Source organism: Muntiacus reevesi, chromosome 3 (assembly GCF_963930625.1).
Source record: "Muntiacus reevesi chromosome 3, mMunRee1.1, whole genome shotgun sequence".
Lineage (NCBI taxonomy): Eukaryota > Metazoa > Chordata > Mammalia > Artiodactyla > Cervidae > Muntiacus > Muntiacus reevesi.
Genome location: NC_089251.1, coordinates 184,039,376 through 184,057,665, shown reverse-complemented (window position 1 = coordinate 184,057,665; position 18,290 = coordinate 184,039,376). Strand labels below are relative to the sequence as shown.

The window sequence follows — 18,290 nt, the reverse complement described above, 5'->3', positions numbered from 1 at the left end:
ATTCTTGCTACAGTGAGAGAGTACTTGTCATTTAAAACTGATACAAATTCTATTGCAAATACATGATCTGATTAGAGTCTAAATATCCTTTCATTTGAAAACTGAGACATAGATTTTAAGTACTTGTATGGTTCCTATCTATCAGGGGATTAAACTTAAAAAAAAAAAAACTTTCCTGTGATTTCTTCCTAAGAATTTGCTGCCAAAGAGAAACAGTTCTTTTCAACAAAGAACAGTAGATGAAAATAAAACTGGTACAGGTGTACTTTCTAGATGTCCAAAGAACCAATTTGAGTGAAGCTGGATATGCAACAAGAATACCATTCTCATTCTGTCTTGCCCTGTGAAAACAGGGAGATACTTCATTTTTATTTTATTTACCTAATCCATATATAATACATTATTTATAAATATCTCTTATTTTGCCTATTTCACAGCAGCTTTCCTGTCTGTTGCTAGATGGTAGGGATAACAATTTCACTTATAACTACCTGCAACAGAAATAATTTAAAAAAATTAAAATACACACACACACACACACACACACACACACACACAGACCTTTCTCAGTAGCAGAACCCAAGGAACCTCCAGGGCTCAGAGGAGGTTGTTAGACTGAAGGAAAACACTTTCTACCCCAGAACTTTGTACTTTGCAGCCAGATACTTGGACCAGGTACACACTACATAAGAAAATAACAAAAGCTTACATTTACTGGAAGGAGGAAGACAAAAGAAGGGATGGATGTTGCATGAAACAACTCAGGACGTATGGTTGATGGGTTTTTCTAAATGAACACACTTAGGAATGTCTGCTGTTCTTCTAACCAGAAGTAATTGGAGTCAAGTTTAGTGGTCAAGGGGGCCAGACTTTGGACTCAGGCAGACCTGGACCCAAATTTTCTACCTCACCTTAGGCAAATGACTCAATTTGTCAGAATTGCAGTTTGCAATCCTATAATTTGGTGATGGTATATATACCTCAAAGCTCAGGAGACGCAAGTTCAATCCCTGGGTCGGGGAGATTCTCTGGAGGAGAACACGGATACCCACTCCGGTATTCTTGCCTGGAGAATCCCATGGACAGAGGAGCCTGGTGGGCTACAGTCCATAGGGTTGCACCGAGTCAGACATGATGAAGTGACTTAGTATGCACACATGCATATACCTCAAAGTGATGTTTTAAGGATTAATCCAGTCCCATCACTTCATGGCAAACAGAAGGGGAAAAAGTAGAAGCGGTGACAGATTTTATTTTCTTGGGCTCCAAAATCACTGCAGATGGTGACTGCAGTTGTGAAATTAAAAGATGCTTGTTCCGTGGAAGGAAACCTATGATAAACCTAGACAGCATATTAAAAAGCAAAGACATCACTTTGCTGACAAAGGTCCATCTAGTCAAAGCTATGGTTTTTCCAGTAGTCATGTATGGATGTGAGAGTTGGACCATAAAGAAGGCTGAGCACTGAAGAATTGATGCTTTTGAATTTTGGTGCTGGAGAAGACTCCTAAGTCCCTTGGACAGCAAGGAGATCAAAGCAGTCAATCCTAAAGGAAATCAGATAAAAGCAAAACACGAATACATTTTTCCCCTTGGGTTTTGGGTTAGAGATCTTCATATACCAATTCCAAAGTGATTAGAAGCACGGTTCTGGGTTTCAGAACTCCACACCCCAAGGTTGGGTTTTTTTTTTAATTAATTTTTATTGTATTTTACCAAGGTTCGCTTGGATTTGGGAACCTGAAGTGATGAATGAGAAAAAGCCACAAAGAGCTAGATGGAAGTTTCACAAAGGAAATGACTGATTATGAGGTTCAGCATGAGTTACATGCTAAACTGTTAGATGATTTTCAAAGAATTATACACTGTAAAATCATTTGGCATTGCAAAAGAATTTTAGGCAATCTTCTTAAACAGAAAATACCCTCCTATCATTAAGTTACTATCATGGAGAGAATGCCATGAAACATGTTGAATTTTGTTGACAAATATAAGACCATGGTATCTGGTCCCATCACTTCATGGCAAATAGATGGGAAAACAGTGGAAACAGTGGCTGACTTTATTTTTCTGGGCTCCAAAATCACTGCAGATGGTGATTGCAGCCATGAAATTAAAAGATGCTTACTCCTTGGAAGGAAAGTTATGACCAATCTACACAGCATATTAAAAAGCAGAGACATTACTTTGCCAACAAAGGTCTGTCTGGTCAAGGCTATGGTTTCTCCAGTGGTCATGTATGGATGTGAGAGTTGGACTATAAAGAAAGCTGAGCACTGAAACATTGATGCTTTTGAACTGTGGTGTTGGAGAAGACTCTTGAGAGTCCCTTGGACTGCAAGGAGATCCAACCAGTCCATCCTAAAGGAGATTAGTCCTGGGTGTTCATTGGAAGGACTGATGTTGAAGCTGAAACTCCAATACTTTGGCCACCTGATGTGGAGAGCTGACACAGTGGAAAAGACCCTGATGCTGGGAAAGACTGAGGGCAGGAGGAGAAGGGGACGACAGAGGATGAGATGGTTGGATGGCATCACCGACTCGATGGACATGGGTTTGGGTAGACTCCAGGAGTTGGTGATGGACAGGGAGGCCTGGTGTGCTGCGGTTCATGGGGTCGCAAAGAGTCAGATACAACTGAGCAACTGAACTGAACTAAACTGATGGTACGTTTTTCTTCCTCCTCTTCCCACTTTAACTGAAATCATATTCCAGTGACAGAAGATGGCAATTTTCTGGTGAGAGAGAATTTGTACTCAGAGCACTTTCAGTAGACAGCATACTTCCAGTGAGAGTCAAGTGTGCCCTAGGAAAGCCCCAGGTGACAGAGCATGCACGCTGACCATGCGTTAGGTACCCTCTTCTTTCTCCAATGCATGCATTGACAACTTCCTGTTCACAGCTGTCTCCTCAGCTGCAACTCCAACCAGGGCTCAGAACCCAACACTAAGTTTTCCCCCTACCTGGCTGTGTATCAGCAAATTTCCACACTCAATTCCAGATAAACCTCACAGTGTAACTAGTCACTGTTGCATAATTATTTGACTGACAATAACATCCTTCCACAAACATATGCTATTTCACTTTTTTTTCTGGATGATGGAGAGGTATCCCAAAACTGGGGCCTAAAGTAAATATTTAATAAACAAGGGAGGTACCTTCAGTGACTGCAGAGAGTCTGAATTAGTATCACAGTAGAGGATGATGTTGTTGGCCATGCTGAAACTTTCTCTCACTCCGAGGTGGTAAAATAAGGATGGTTGTCGGAAGGCATCACTCATCTCCACCACGGCGATATCTGAAAACAGAAAACAAAGTCCCCCAAATGATGACACCTAAATAATGCTCAGTAAGCACTTTTTTTGTTTCAGTAACTTAGTATTCAAAGAGGAAATGATAGGGATTTTCCCTCTTCATTTACCACTGAATTTTAAATTAGTCGTTCTATCGGAAGTGGTTTTACAAACTGCAGCAAATCTGCATTTTTGTTTTTTTTTTTTTTAAAAGAAAAGGATCATGTAATTACTGGAAACTAAGGAGAGTCTGCAATGGTGGAAATTGGGGCTAATGCACTCTGCTACATTTTAACACTGAAAACAAGTTAACTAAGTTTCCAGAAGTAGATCCATGGGAAACAGCAGTAAGTAATAAGGATAAATTGAGATTTTAAGAAGCAAACAGGTAAAATTATGACTCAACCCAGAACTGAATTTTATAATAAATATCTAGCAAGTCCTTACCAAGTATAATCAAGAAAAAGAGGAAGCCAAGGTGTAGAAATTATGACTAAGAAAGAGAATACAGCTATAGATACAAGTTCTCCCAAACTTCACAGATGACTAACACCAAGGTAGCATAAACTTGGTAACAAAATTTGACAGTGTCACAAAAATAAAATTCAGATTAGTTTCAAACTCATTTATATATAAAGACAGAAACATGAAAGAAAAATGAGCAAAATGCACCAAGAACTATATACTATAAGAACACTAGATCATGGATTTAAAATTTACTTGGGGAATGCAAGGATGGCTCAGTGGAAAAAACTCAGTGTTCCCAAAGACGTCCTTAGTACTTTATGTAAAATTTAGAATCCACTTTTCATTAAAAATAACTGCAAACTGAAAATATAAGGGCACATCTTTAAATTGAAAAATAATATATATTTCATAACAGCTTTGTACTTATAGGTATTCTCATTAAAATCAGGGAAAAGATGAGGCTGTCAACTATTCTTACTACCAGTACACTATCTGAAAATCCTAACTGATGCAATAAGATTTAATGAAGTATGGACATATAATTCTATAAAATAATTATCATTACTTGCAGATGTTATGGATTACCAACCAAAAAACCACAACAGAATCAATTAAACAACTATTATAAGTATTAATACAATTTAACAAGATGTCAAGGTGCAAAATTATGAAAACCAACAACTTCCTTTAAAATCATAATAAGCTTCTGGAAAATATAATAAATAGATCCTACTCAAAATTAAAATAAAAATATTAACATATAACAAATTTAACAAATGATACTAATTTGTTTAAAATATGAGCAATATGTGATAGATGAAAGGTTAATATCTTTATTGTTATCTCTTAGCTCTTTATCAGTTCAGTTCAGTTCAGTCGCTCAGTCGTGTCCAACTCTTTGCGACCCCATGGACTGCAGCACGCCAGGCCTCCCTGTCCATCACCAACTCCCAGGGTCCACCCAAACTCATCTCTATTGAGTCAGTGATGCCATCCAACCATCTCATCCTCTGTTGTCCCCTTCTCCTCCCATCTTCAATCTTTCCCAGCATCAGGGTCTTTTTAAATGAGTCAGCTCTTCACATAAGGTGGCCAAAGTATTGGAGTTTCAGCTTCAACATCAGTCCCTCCAATGAACACCCAGGACTGATCTCCTTTAGGATGGAATGGCCGGATCTCCTTGCAGTCCAAGGGACTCTCAAGAGTCTTCTCCCACACCACAGTTCAAAAGCATCAATCTATCCCTTATTGGTCAATTTAAAGCAAATAAGAAACCATAAAACATTACAATATTATAGAAAATTAGGCTGTGGACATAGGCAGGTAAAATCACAAAAGTGTAACTAAAATGGCAACATCACATATAAAAATATTCTACATCTCACTCCTAATAAATGAACACTAAACCAATACAAAGTTTTTTTCCTATCAAGGGGCCAAAGATATTTCAAAATACCCTATGAAGATGCAGAGAAATGGTATTCTTACATGCTATGGGGAAGTGTAAACTCTTAAGAAGATCTTGAGTCCTTAAAATTATGCATATTCTTTGACTCAATAATTCCATTCCTAAGAATTTATCCTGAGAAAATTCCTACACATGTGGCAGATTTACTTGTAAGTATATCTACTGAAATATTATTTTTGCAGTAACAATGGAAAAATGCCTAAATATACATTATTAGAAAAATGACCACACATACACACACACACTATATTTAGGAAAAAAGTAAAATATACACATTATAATGTATAGCATACACATTAAAACATAATGTATATATTATAATCAATTGATTATAATATATATTCTATATGTATAGATGTACATGAATAAAAAAGTTTTGGAAAGTTGTACAGCAAAATATAAACTGTGATAACAACTGTGCAATGGAATTATCACTTATCTTTTCCTTTTTATGCCTTCTATATCTTGTATAACTTCTGTTATGAACACTGATTGCTTTTGTAATTTAGGAACCCACCAAAATATAAAAAGAGCATTGAAGACCTGTGTGCAACCGAAGTGCAACCCTTTTATAAAAGGAACACAGATCCTCAAAAGGTTGTTTGATACAGCCAGACTTATCTAATGAATATGAAATTGGAGTCTACATTCTGTGAAGGAGAAATAAATCAGATCAAATGAAAGCTAAAGACCCAGAAGATTTAGTGAGGTTATAAAAGGGGAGGGTAAGTCAAAGGACCTTCAAAAGATACTTTTCAAGGCTAGCCATGACTTCAAGGCTCTCTAATACAAATAGAGAGTTTTCTTCTGGGGTCCTTAACATTTCTACATCAAAAATCAACACACGAAAAAAAATGAGTCACTGCATCCCACCCACACGGCCCATCTGCCTCAGGCACCCACTCGGCTTCCTCCTCCCACAGATGCCAGCCACTCACCGTCAGCCACCCCGCATTAAAATCAAGAGACAGCATGCAGTGAGGCTGAGAAAAACGAAATAAAACAGCTGCTGATGAGAAAACAAATGAGAGATAGCAAGGAAAAATACTAAATAGTGACAATAGTGGGGGGAAATGGGTTCTTTCCAAAGAACTGATTTGTGGAATCTGTTGCTAAAATAAAGTAGAAATGCTGCAGAAGGCCTTCAGATTAAGAGAGAAATGAGATACGTAAAATAAATGGTACAAGTAGACTAAAGTATATTCATTAGATCTGAACGTGGAAACAGGGACAGACCCATGTGGGATGCAATATACAACATTAAAAATGATTATTTGTGTAGCGATTTTAAAATACAATAAGACAGTATGATAACAGAGGAAGGCACTCTCCCTACTTCAAATTCAGCCAAATGATTTAGTCTGATGTATTTGTATTTTTTCCTTAATATATTTTTAAAATTTCCATAGCATAATATTCACTCTTTCATCGTCTTTGGTAACATGTTTAAAGCATGTGCCCCCCCCTCACCTCTTTATTGTTGAGCTTGTTTTCTTAAAGTGAGTTTTGTCTGTTTTTATATTGATATTTTTCCTTTGTCAGATATGTGATTTACAAATACTTTCTCCCTGTTTGTGACCTGCCTTTTCATTCTGTTAAGTGTCTTAAGGAGAGAAGAAAATTTTTACTTTAAACCCAATTTGCCAATTTTTTCTACTATGGATAGTACTTTAGGCATGATATCTGAAAAAAATTTTTGCCTAACCAAGTCACAAAAGTTTTCTCTTATGCTTTCTACTGAAAGTGTTACAGCTTTTATACCTTACATTGAAACTTATGATCCATTTTGATTTTCTCTTCCAAAAATTTTTGGATGTTCTATTCTATTCCATTGATCTATGTATCTACCTTTTGCGAATACAGATGTTTCTCAACTTACAATGAGGTTATGTCCAGAAAAACCCATTGTAAGTTGAAAATACTGTAAATTTAAATACATTTAATACACTTAACCTACCAAACATGGCTTAGAGGTTAAAGCATCCGCCTGCAATGAGGGAGAGTTGGGTTCGACCCCTGGGTTGAGAAGATCCCCTGGCGAAGTAAATGGCAACCCACTCCAGTATTCTTGCCTGGAGAATCCCATGGACAGAGGAGCCTGTGTGGGCTATACTCCACAGGGCAGCAAAGAGTTGGACACGACTGAGCAACTTCATTTTCTTCACCAAATATCATAGCTTAGCCCAGCCTGCCTTCAATGTGCTCAGAACACTTACACTAGCCTATAGTTGAGCAAAATCATCTAATGCAAAACCTATTTTATATTAAAGTGCTGAATATCTCATATAATTGATCAAATAGCATACTGAAAGTGAAAACAGAATGCTGTGGGTACAGAATGAGTGTAAGTGTATTGGTTGTTTCTCCTCCTGATTGCCTGGCTGACTGAGAGCTTTGACTCTCTGCCCAGCATCACAACTGAGAATGTATCACTAAGCTGGGAAAAGATCATAATTCAAAATTCGAAGTCTGGGTTCTACTGAATGGGTATCATTTTTCCGCCATCATAAAGTAAAAAAAAAAAATCATAAGCTGAACCATTGAAAGTCGGGGACCATCTGTGCTGTATACACTGTCTTGTCTGTTGGAGCTTTATGGTAGGTACTAGAATCAGGCAGTGTGAGTTCTCCCACTTTTCTGTTTTCAGAATTGTTGTAGCTATTTTAGTTCTTCTATTTTCTTTCCTATATAGATTTTAGAATCAATTGGTAGTTAAAGGCTATCCATTGATAGCTACAAAAATTTCTCCCAGAATTTTGACTAGGATTATGATGACTGCAGGGCTTCCCAGGTGGCGCGAGTGGTAAAGAACCTGCCTGATAATGCAGGAGACATAAGAGACTTGGGTTTGAGCCCTGGGTTGGGATGGTCCCCTGGAGTGGATCTGGCATCCTGGACCCGTATTCTTGTCTGGGGAATCCCAGGGACACAGGAGCCTGGGGGCCACAGTCCATAGGGTTGCAAAGAGTCAGACACAACAGAAGAGACTGGGCATCCACTCATGATGACTATGGACTGTTTCCGAGAGAACTAACACCTTAACAATATTGAGTTTTTAAATGCATGAATAGGCATACCTCTTCACTTATTTAAGTCTTTGATTTTGTTCATCAATATTTTGTAATTTTCAGTATACAGTCCCTATACATACTTTGTTAAATTATACCTAAATGTGTCATTTTGGGGTACTATCATAGATGAATTCTTTTTAAAATTTCAAATTCCAATTGCTCATTGTAGTATATAAAGCAATAGTAGATATTCGTATATTGACCTTGTATCCTGAGACTTTACTAAATTAACTTATTAGTTCAAGAAGCATTTTTGGGGGGCATGTGTTTTGGGATTTTCTACATGGACCATTATATCATCTATACCTAGAAATGGTTTTACTTCTTCCTTTCCAATCTGTATATCTTTCACGGTTTTTGTTTTCTGGTTAGTTGTTTTTTGCTTTGCCTTGTTATACTGGCTATGACTTCCAGTTACACAGCATTTTTTACACAATAATATTCTATTATCTAATTAAAGAACATATTATGGCTACCTTCTGACTCTGATGCATATCTTCTCAAAAGTAATAAAACAAACAGGTGAAGATTATCTTCCTCATGAAATCATCCTAAGACATGCTAAAAATGCACAAGATGATGTAATTATAACAAACTACACAAACACCTAGCTGTTGTCCAATAACTAAGTCACACCTGACTCTTTGCAACCCCATGGACTGCAGCACGCCAGGCTTCCCTGTCCTTCAGTATCTCTCAGAGTTTGCTCAAACTCATGTGCATTCAGTCAACAATGCCATCCAACCATCTCATCCTCTGTCGTCCCCTTCTCCTGCATTCAATCTTTCCCAGCATCAGGAGAACTTTTCCAATGAGTCAGCTCTCCACATCAGGTGGACAAAATAACAAACACTTGATACTCCACAATTCTTGAGACCCACTTATATGAGGCACAATTTATCCATTTTATTTTACAAACATGTATTTAGTAATTACATGTGTCAGATATCATATGCTTTTCAAGTACTAAATTACTTAATCTTCGTAATCCCCCTTTTGGGGTAGGTAATGTTATTGTTTCGGGACATTGAGGTAGAGAAGATAAAAATAATCGGCCCCAAACCAGTCTGAAAATGCTAGCACCATGATTCAAAACCAGGCAATCTGACTGGAAAATCCATGCCCTTAATTCTGAAATGAGCCACATGCTACATTTATGGGATATGGAGGTTCCAAAGATCAGGACATGCATGAAAAGCAAAAATAGATCTGGAGACTGATGCATATACTCTTGTAGTAGATTTCCATGAGTAAATGCACTTAGTAACTGTTTAATTGAGTTTCTGTGGTAATATTGTGAGTAAAACTGCCACATTTCAAAATTTAAGGCTAAGTCAGTCATTTAAAAATGTGCCTCTTACAACTTTACATGAGGTGTAGTTTCTTTCCTTGTTCCAATTCAATTAATGCTAAATGGAGCATCTAATGAGGTTTGCCAGGAGTTTATTAAAGCATAATAAATTTCGAGGACAATCACATAAAACTGTTGTGCCTAATTGCATTTCAGTCAGCAAATGGCAGTGGTTCATGGTCTTTTTTACTGTTTTTACTCAATTTTTCCATGATAATACCATATCTGTTAGTTAAATATCTCACAAGAGCTGCCTCTGCTTGTGAAACGCAGAACTGAAGGAAAGACTTTAATGTTTATTTTTTATCTATTCAGTTTTTTTCCTGAGGCTTCAGGATGACTGATGACAACACAAGAGCCCGGGAGTGATTCAGCTTATTCTACAGTCTACAAGGTGCTCTGACATTCCATAATCACTGGAAAGTTCCCAAGTTATCACACAGAACTACCCATCCAGTCGTGACAGATTAATCCCTGCAGTGATCCATTAGTTCCAGTTTAATTAAACAAACGTCCTAAGCACCTATTATATAAAAGTTTCCTTGGTGGAATGGATGACAGAAATCTACGTGGGTGAGGCATCAGCTGGTAACAGAGTCAGAAAGTGGAGTAGCTCAAAGTGCAGATGGAAAACTGCAGCCCTGGCACATCCAAGGCACTATGCAGGAAGCCAAGGAAGGGAAGGGTACCGGGTTTGGCTGAGGAATTCAGAAAATCGCAACGGAAAACTAAGTTGAGGACTTCCCTGGTGGTTCAGTGGCTAACACTCCACGCTCTCAATGCAAGGGGCCAGGGTTCGATCCCTGGTCAGGGAACTAGATCCCATATGACACAAGAGTTCACATGTCACAACTAAACAATCTCACACGCCACAACTAAGACCCAGCACAGCTAAAACAAAAACAAACAAGCAAACAAAAAAACTCTTAAATCAGTCCCAACAGGATCCTCAGTGGATGAACCAAGAGAGAGTCTCTAAAGAGCAGACACTAACCCCCAAATGATCATCCCTTCCTAATTCTTCAGGGAACCATAATCTGCATTCCATAGATTTTTATTTCATGAATGAATAAGGGCTACCTGCAAGTGATCTACAACATGAAAATTACTAAAATGTTACTCAGAGCCTAAAAGTAATGCCCCAGTAGAATCTCCTGAAGGTTCTAAGTCAGTTTTCTAAAGTCTGGTAGGGATACAATGTTGAGAGATTGCAAACTAGAACTGTTGAGATTTTCAGGCAGGATAGAAGAATAATCCATCATCATGTTGTTTTGAATGGGTCATGGTTTGGAAATTCCTGCTATAAATTACTACACATTTAGTTTCATCAGCATCCTTTTATTTTCTTGTATGGTGTTTGGTGAACTCTATAGTGCATAATGATACATATTTGTATCAACAATAGATTTGGGCCCACAATTTCCTCATCCCTAAACTACAATAAATATATGTATAGTGATTCAAACATGAATCATTCACATATTGCTCACCCCGACTCCAGCACTAATTTGCTTATTTGATTATTACACTGAGGTATCGCGGGTTTTTTGAACCTGAAAAGTGAAACCTGCAAGGTGAGTGATCTGAGGGACATTGTGCACTTCCAGAGGTTGATCTTTCAAACATGCTGAGAATCATGGCAGCTACCAAAGGAAGGGCAAGGAGGGCGGGACGGGGTGGGGAGAGGACAAGAGAGAAGCCTGCAGAGGAAGAAAGAAACAGGAGAGAAAGGGAGGAAGGAGGAGAAGAGACACAGGAAAAGAAGGAGGGAGCAGAACCAAACCAAACTGGCGGTGTAAGTCCCCTTGCCCAGGCAACAGCTGCCAGAGTTCAGTTCACGATGCGCCAGCTTCAGAGAATGGGAGGGGGAAACCACACATCTGCAGACGGGCGGGACCTAGAATCACAGCTCTCTGTGAGGAGGAGAGGCTGCCCCAGGAGAACAGAGCACAGAGCTGAAAGCTGGAAGGGAAGCCTCCTCATCTCCCATGGCCTTGAGAGGCGTCATGAATATGCAAAAGGCAAGCAAGCTGAGTCGTGATTTCCAGTGTCTGAATCCTAATTAGGTTTCTGGCTGGATAACATTAGACACCTTAAATTCTCCAGGCTTTGGTGTCCTCAACTGTAAACTGAGGATAATCACACAGGTATTTACCCCCACAAAGCTGTTGTGCGGGTTACATGTACACCATGCACAGGAAACTCTTAATACATGGCCATTACATGGAGCCACTGTAGGAAAGGTTCATCGGAAGCCCTTTGAGCAATTTATCATAAAATGTTATTGAAGACAATGTGAATAGATAACTCAATACCACCTGGTGAAACTTCAGTGAATAATTATTCACAGAAATGATGCTGAAATCAAATTATGAGGCATAGAAAGTCAACATAAGGGATTCTGGCTTGATTTTTATAATCAATGGTGATCCATCCTTGTCCGTGAGTTTTGAGAAGTGGTGCAGCAGGATCAAAGTTTGTAAGGATAAACCTAGAATTGGTAGATGGGTGAGCATCAAAAGAGACTAGAAGGTGGGAGTTAAGGAGTCATTTAAGGGGCAGTGTACCTGCAAACTAATGTAGAGACAACTTAGTGGGAAACCACGGTGGAAGGGAAGCTTTAGAGATTTGGTGGATGCAGGATAGTCAAAGAAAGAATTAAAAATGATTCTGTTTCAAACTTGAATGGTTAAGACTGATGACCTGTCATCAACACAACAAATGACAAGAGGAAGAGCCACTTTTCTGGCAGTAACTTATCTTTAAATTGGAACACACTAAACATTGTGTTTGTATGTGTGTGTGTGTATAATTGATAGCTGTCATTTTATATCTAAGCAGGAAGATCAGAATCAGACTGAGAGATTTTAAGAGTGAGAATGATGGGGGATAGATGAGGTAGAATTGTAGATGAGATTGTCAACTTAGTACAGAAAGAAATGACAAGGCATCTTCAACTCAGAAAATCTGTTCCTCATTATATACCCAACAGAAACACAAATAGGTGTTCACCAAAATATCCATAATCAATATTCACAACAGCAGTATTGGTAAACCATCAACAGCTGAAAAAATAACATGTGCTCTATACAGCAATGACAATTTAAAAATCTGTAACCACATAGGACAACATGGATGAACCTCACAGATTGTTAGAAGAAAGAATCCAGATACAAAAGAGCTAGGTTTATTCTTCATGATGCAGTTCATATTAGGTTCACAAATGGGATAATTCAAAATAGTGAATTCTTTGGTAGGGGCAAAGGCTGAAAGGGGACTCTGGGGGTCTGCTGGAGAGCTGATAAGAGTCTCCTTCTTGATTGAAGTCTTGTTTGCTCAGACATGTTCACTTTGGTCAATAATTTTGTCAAAAATGTCCAAAGATGGCTATATTTAGCTTCCTATAGCCATCTTGTCCCTTAAGACAACAGAAATTTATTCTTTCACATTTCTGGAGGATGAGAGTTCAAACTCAAAGTGTCAGCAGAACCAGGGTCAGGCGTCCTCAGAGGCTCCAAGGCAGAAAGTGTTTTTTGCCTCTTTCAGAACCTAGCAGTTTTACGCACTCCTTGCCTTGGGCTATGTGTGCCTGTGGTATCAAATTATCCTCGCTTCTTTGGCTCATGAGAACCTGTGTGATGGCATTCATGGCCTATTCAGATAATCCAACGTCCTCTCATCTCAAAACCCTTAATCACATCTGCTATCAAATTTTCCAAATAAAGCAGTATCCACCAGTTTCATTTTGACATAGACGTTGGAGCGTAGGGATGAGGTCATTTTTCAGCCCACCACGAGAATTATAAAGAAGCCACAGGATGAGGAAGGTGAAAGGTAAGTAGAGCAGAACTAAAGGTGCTGAGTAAGAGCTGAGGATATGGTGGGAATAAGCACAGACATTCTCCAGCAATGAAGAGGATTAACACTCACAAAGGTCTAGAGGAGGGATTTTTACATTCAACAAGGAAACCGAGACATCAGACAACTGAAGGGGATCTGAAAGCTAAAGGTGTTTAGTTTTAGGATGGTGCACTTGACCATTCGTAGAAAGGTTAAGCTTCTAAAGAGGGGAGCTAATTAGTGGAGACTGCCTCTATATTCTTGGATAAGACAGATGGGAGGGGATCAAAGATGAAGGGGAGAAGTCAACCTAGGAAAAAAGGAGGGATAACTTTAAAAACAATAAAAAGGGAAGTGATACAAAACAAAGACTGAGAAAGGATAAAGCAGAAGGAAGAAGACTGTGATCTTTCAATTTAGGTGATAACTCTTTTAGGATAGAGCCGGGGTGCCGAGGGCCAATAGAGAAGACAGACCATCTAGAGACAGCAGGAGCAAGCCTGCGTCCAGGGGACAGCTCACGTGATGTGCCAGAAGGCAGCACCACCTCTGCTCTCCAAAGTCAGGACTCCAGTACATTTATTTTTTGGGAGGAATTGTTGTCACTTGTGATAGTAAGAGTGTTATTACAGCTAAGGAGCAGGATGTGAACCCAAGCATAGAACCAAAAAATTCTATTTCTTTGCTTACTATCTATTGCCTAAAATGTAGTAAAGGCGTATCGGATGAAAAGAGGGATGCCAAAGAATAGAGTTCAATTTGAATCTGCTTACTGTGCGTGTGTGTGTGCAAAGTCACTTCAGTCGTGTCCAACTCTGCAACTCTATGGACTGTATGTAGCCCACCAGGCTCCTCTGTCCGTGGGATTCTCCAGGCAAGAATACTGGAGAGGGTTGCCCTGCCCTCCTCCAGGGGATTCCTGACCCAGTAACCAAACTCAGGTCTCCTGCATTGCAAGCAGATTACCATCTGAACCACCAGGGAAGCCCCCTGCTCACTAGCTATAGACAAAAACCTCAACCAGACATTAAAATTTCAATCTTACAAATGCATATTCTTGGTCACAAGGAAGACTGGCCTAATGAAGAATCCTTTCCTTCCTATTAAAGAGGATATTTTGATGGTGATTTGGTAAGTGTTACTAAGTCATTTGTCATGTGCTCATTCAGTTGTGTCCAATTCCTTTGCAACTGCATGGACTGTAGCTGGCCAGCCTGCTCTGTCCATAGGATTTTCCCAGCAAGAATACTGGAGTGGGTTACCATTTCCTTCTCCAGGGGATCATCCCCACCCAGGGATCGAACCTATACCTACTGCATCCCCTGGCCTGGCAGGTGGATTTTACCACTGAGCCACCTGGAAAGGAAGTATTACTAAGGGAGCCCTGTAAGTACTCTAACCCTATTTAGTCTTGAAGTGAATCTTTCACTATCAGTGCACAGACCAAGGAAGGTAGATAAGTCACAATTTTTATCTTTGATGAGTGGCAAATACTTTATCAAATGATACTTCCTGCTCACAGGTATGTCAATTCCCTACATAATTTTGCTTATGAAGTTAAGTGAAAGTCAGTCATATCTGACTCTTTGCAACCCCATGAACTATACAGTCCATGGAATTCTCCAGGCCAGAATACTGGAGTGGGTAGCCTTTTCCTTCTCCAGGCGATCTTCCCAACCCAGGGATCAAACCCAGGTTTCCTGCACTGCAGGTGGATTCTTTACCAGCTGAGCCACTAGGGAAGCCCATTTTATTAAAGAAATACAAATAGGTCCTACATCAAAAAGTATTAACTCTCCAAGTTAAGAAAAGGGTCCAGTTTATAAGTCAAGAATTTATTTTTTAATGCTACAGCAGTAACAATAGAGTTGGCCAATGATCCATAAAGAGTATTCGATATAAGAAAAGTATGAGTCAAAATTAAATCTAAGGTTATTGATGTGACAGGCCTTATGGCATCTTATAAGCAGCAATGGAAAACGAGGCTGCTTTGATGGTTAAAATGTCTATGTCACCACTGAAAACTATTTTTCTCCTTGAAATTATTCTGTTTCCTGAAGCTATATTGGGTTTAAGGGTCTATAATCACAAATTTAGATCTCTATAAACTGATTGTAGGTACTAAATTTCAGTCCTGAAGTAATCCATCTGTTTTCATTACAGGCTGAAAGAGCTATTCAGAAAAATGTGAACAGCCTTCTTTAGAGTTTAGTTTTTATGGTGGTTTCAGTACATGCCATTTTTTTAGGTCTCTCATATTTAATTTTAATTAAATCTTCATAGCTGTTTGCTTTTATGCTTCAGTGAAGTTCCTAAGCACACAACATTGCCCTCTGTCACTGTAAGACTCCTACAAGAGTCATCCTTGCCCCTCAGATTAATTGGCACTGGCATTAAGTTGTGTAACTTTACAAGAGTCCATTTATGATCATTTATGAAAAAACTCTGATTGCTCCTCACAGATATGCATCCTGAGTGACATCCTCTTCCCTAATTATTTTATACCTTTATGACTTTTTCACACAGAGACAAGAACACCTGAACATTATCTCACGTGGTTCTAAAGCAAAAATGACTGTGGCAAGGTCATTCTCATCTGAGGCTGTTCTGATCCAGACAAGGTTTGTCTCACTCTGTGGAGGGCAACAGCTATAGAATGTGTGTGCTAGATCTACATAAACAACAGTAGTGATTGAAGCAGTGCAACGCAGGGATGCAATCAACAGAATTCAGACTGAAAAATTCTACAGGGAAAATGACCTGGTTTCCTCAACAGAAACATTACAGGAGGTGAGGGCGAGTGATGGAGGGAAAAATTAGGTATTAAAAGAGACTTAAGGGATGTTATCAATTGCAACGTGGGAACCTTACTTGGATTCTAACTAAAATGAATCTTAAAAAAATCACGACACATAGGAGACAATTTGACAACTGACAGGATAATTGATGATATTAAGAAATTATTTTAGGTGTGATAAGGGCCTCTGGTAGGAGCACGGTAATTTAATCCTATATTGCAAAAAGAAAAAAAAGTTAACTGCTAATGTATGCATTTTCTTTTTTACATATGTATTCATATGCATTTTACATATGTATTCTTTATATATTTTTACATATGCACTTTTAAATATGTGTTTTTCATGTGTATATATGTACATACATATGTGCACTGACAATATGTATTTATACACATTTTTACCTATGCATTTTTTTCTTTTTTTAACAAATATGTAAAAAAGTGTTAGTCACTAAGTCATGTCTGACTCTTTGTACCCCGATGGACTATAGCCCACCAGGCTCCCCTATCCATGGAATTCTCCAGCTAAGAAAACTGAAGATCCCCTGGGGAAGGAAATGGCAACCCACTCCAGTACTCTTGCCTGGAAAATCCCATGGAAGGAGGAGCCTGGTAGGCTATAGCCCATGGGGTCACAGAGATTCGGACACAACTGAGTGACTTCACTTTCACTTGCATAAGTACATACACATGTGCATTGACATATGTATTCATATATATCTTCTTTTTTTTTAACAAGTATGTGAAAAAATGTTAGTCATTAAGTCATGTCCGACTCTGAGACCCCATGAACTGTAGGCCACCAGGCTCCTCTGTCCATGGAATTCTCCAGGTAAGAATACTGTCCATTCCCTTCTCCAGGGGATCGTCCCAACCCGGGGATTGAACTCCAGTCTCCTGCAGTGCAGACAGATTCTTTACTGTCTGGACCCCCAGGGGAGCCCATCAAAGAGTGTTATTCCTCAGCAATAAGAAATTTAATTGCAATCAATAAACACTGCACTGTTCCTGCTGTAGAAAGAACATAGGCAGTAAGATGAAAGCAGCTCAGCTTACACAGTACTTGTTTGGCAGAAGTAGTGACTCAGCCCAGTAAGCAGGCCAGTTTGAGAAGGTTTTTCCTTCTTGCGTGTGAGGCTATCATGTCTTGTACTCATAAACCCAACTGGATCTAAGAAAACTGGGTGAGTGCCCAGGAGCTCCACGGTGCTCTGGATTCTTAAAGTGCACACAAATGGAAATCTCCCTGAATTAGGATGCTTCTAGAACATCTCTAAATGATGTCAAGCCGTTGCTTTCTTTGTACACTGTCAAAGTCGCTCGCAACACCTAATAAGGAATCAGCATCTAGTCAAAATGTGCACTATTTCAATTCAAATTTACTTTGTTCTTCCTCTAAGAGTATCTAATTCTCTTCACACAACAGATGTGTAAATAAGATACTGCCAGTAATGATTTCACTCTGCAGCTTACATGCCGACATTCCATTGCAGTACAACAATTCATTTTGGGTTTTCTTTAAAACGATCTACTAGAGAGAAGCAGAAGTGAAACTATTCATTGTTAAATAATCCTTTTACTGCTGTCAGATTAGGTGGTTGACCTTAACTGACTGTCATGAAATAGTCTGGGTCTTTTTTTTTCCTTTTCACTAAGGCTAAGACAGAGGATGAGATGGTTGGATGGCATCATTGACTCAATGGACATGAGTTGGAACAAACTCCGGGAGATAGTGAAGGCAGAGAAGCCTGGTGTGCTGCAGTCCATGGGTTGCAAAGAGTCAGACACGACAGAGCGACTGAACAGCAACAAAGTTAAATCTGTCAGTCTCAGGAGTTCACTTACTCTCTAGGAAAGTTATGGTTTGTTTTAATGCAACAGATTTGTGGGATGATAAAAAAATGTCACTGAAAAGAAGAGCTGTCAGTACAGCTCAAAGGCCAGCCACATACACAGAAGGAAAGCCAGCTTCAGCAGCTCTGCAGTGGGGAAAATGGGAAAT

The 18,290-nt window shown here is 39.0% G+C and overlaps 1 protein-coding gene across 1 annotated transcript in view; it reads right to left on the bottom strand.

The window, feature by feature from the left end:
- The window catches only part of MAP3K5 (mitogen-activated protein kinase kinase kinase 5), a 213,220-nt gene that overhangs the window by 149,819 nt on the left and 45,111 nt on the right, over nucleotides 1-18,290 (bottom strand). The window contains exon 2 of the mRNA XM_065931283.1: nucleotides 3,159-3,298. Coding sequence (XP_065787355.1) covers nucleotides 3,159-3,298 — 140 coding nt within the window. The remainder of the gene's footprint in view (nucleotides 1-3,158; nucleotides 3,299-18,290) is intronic.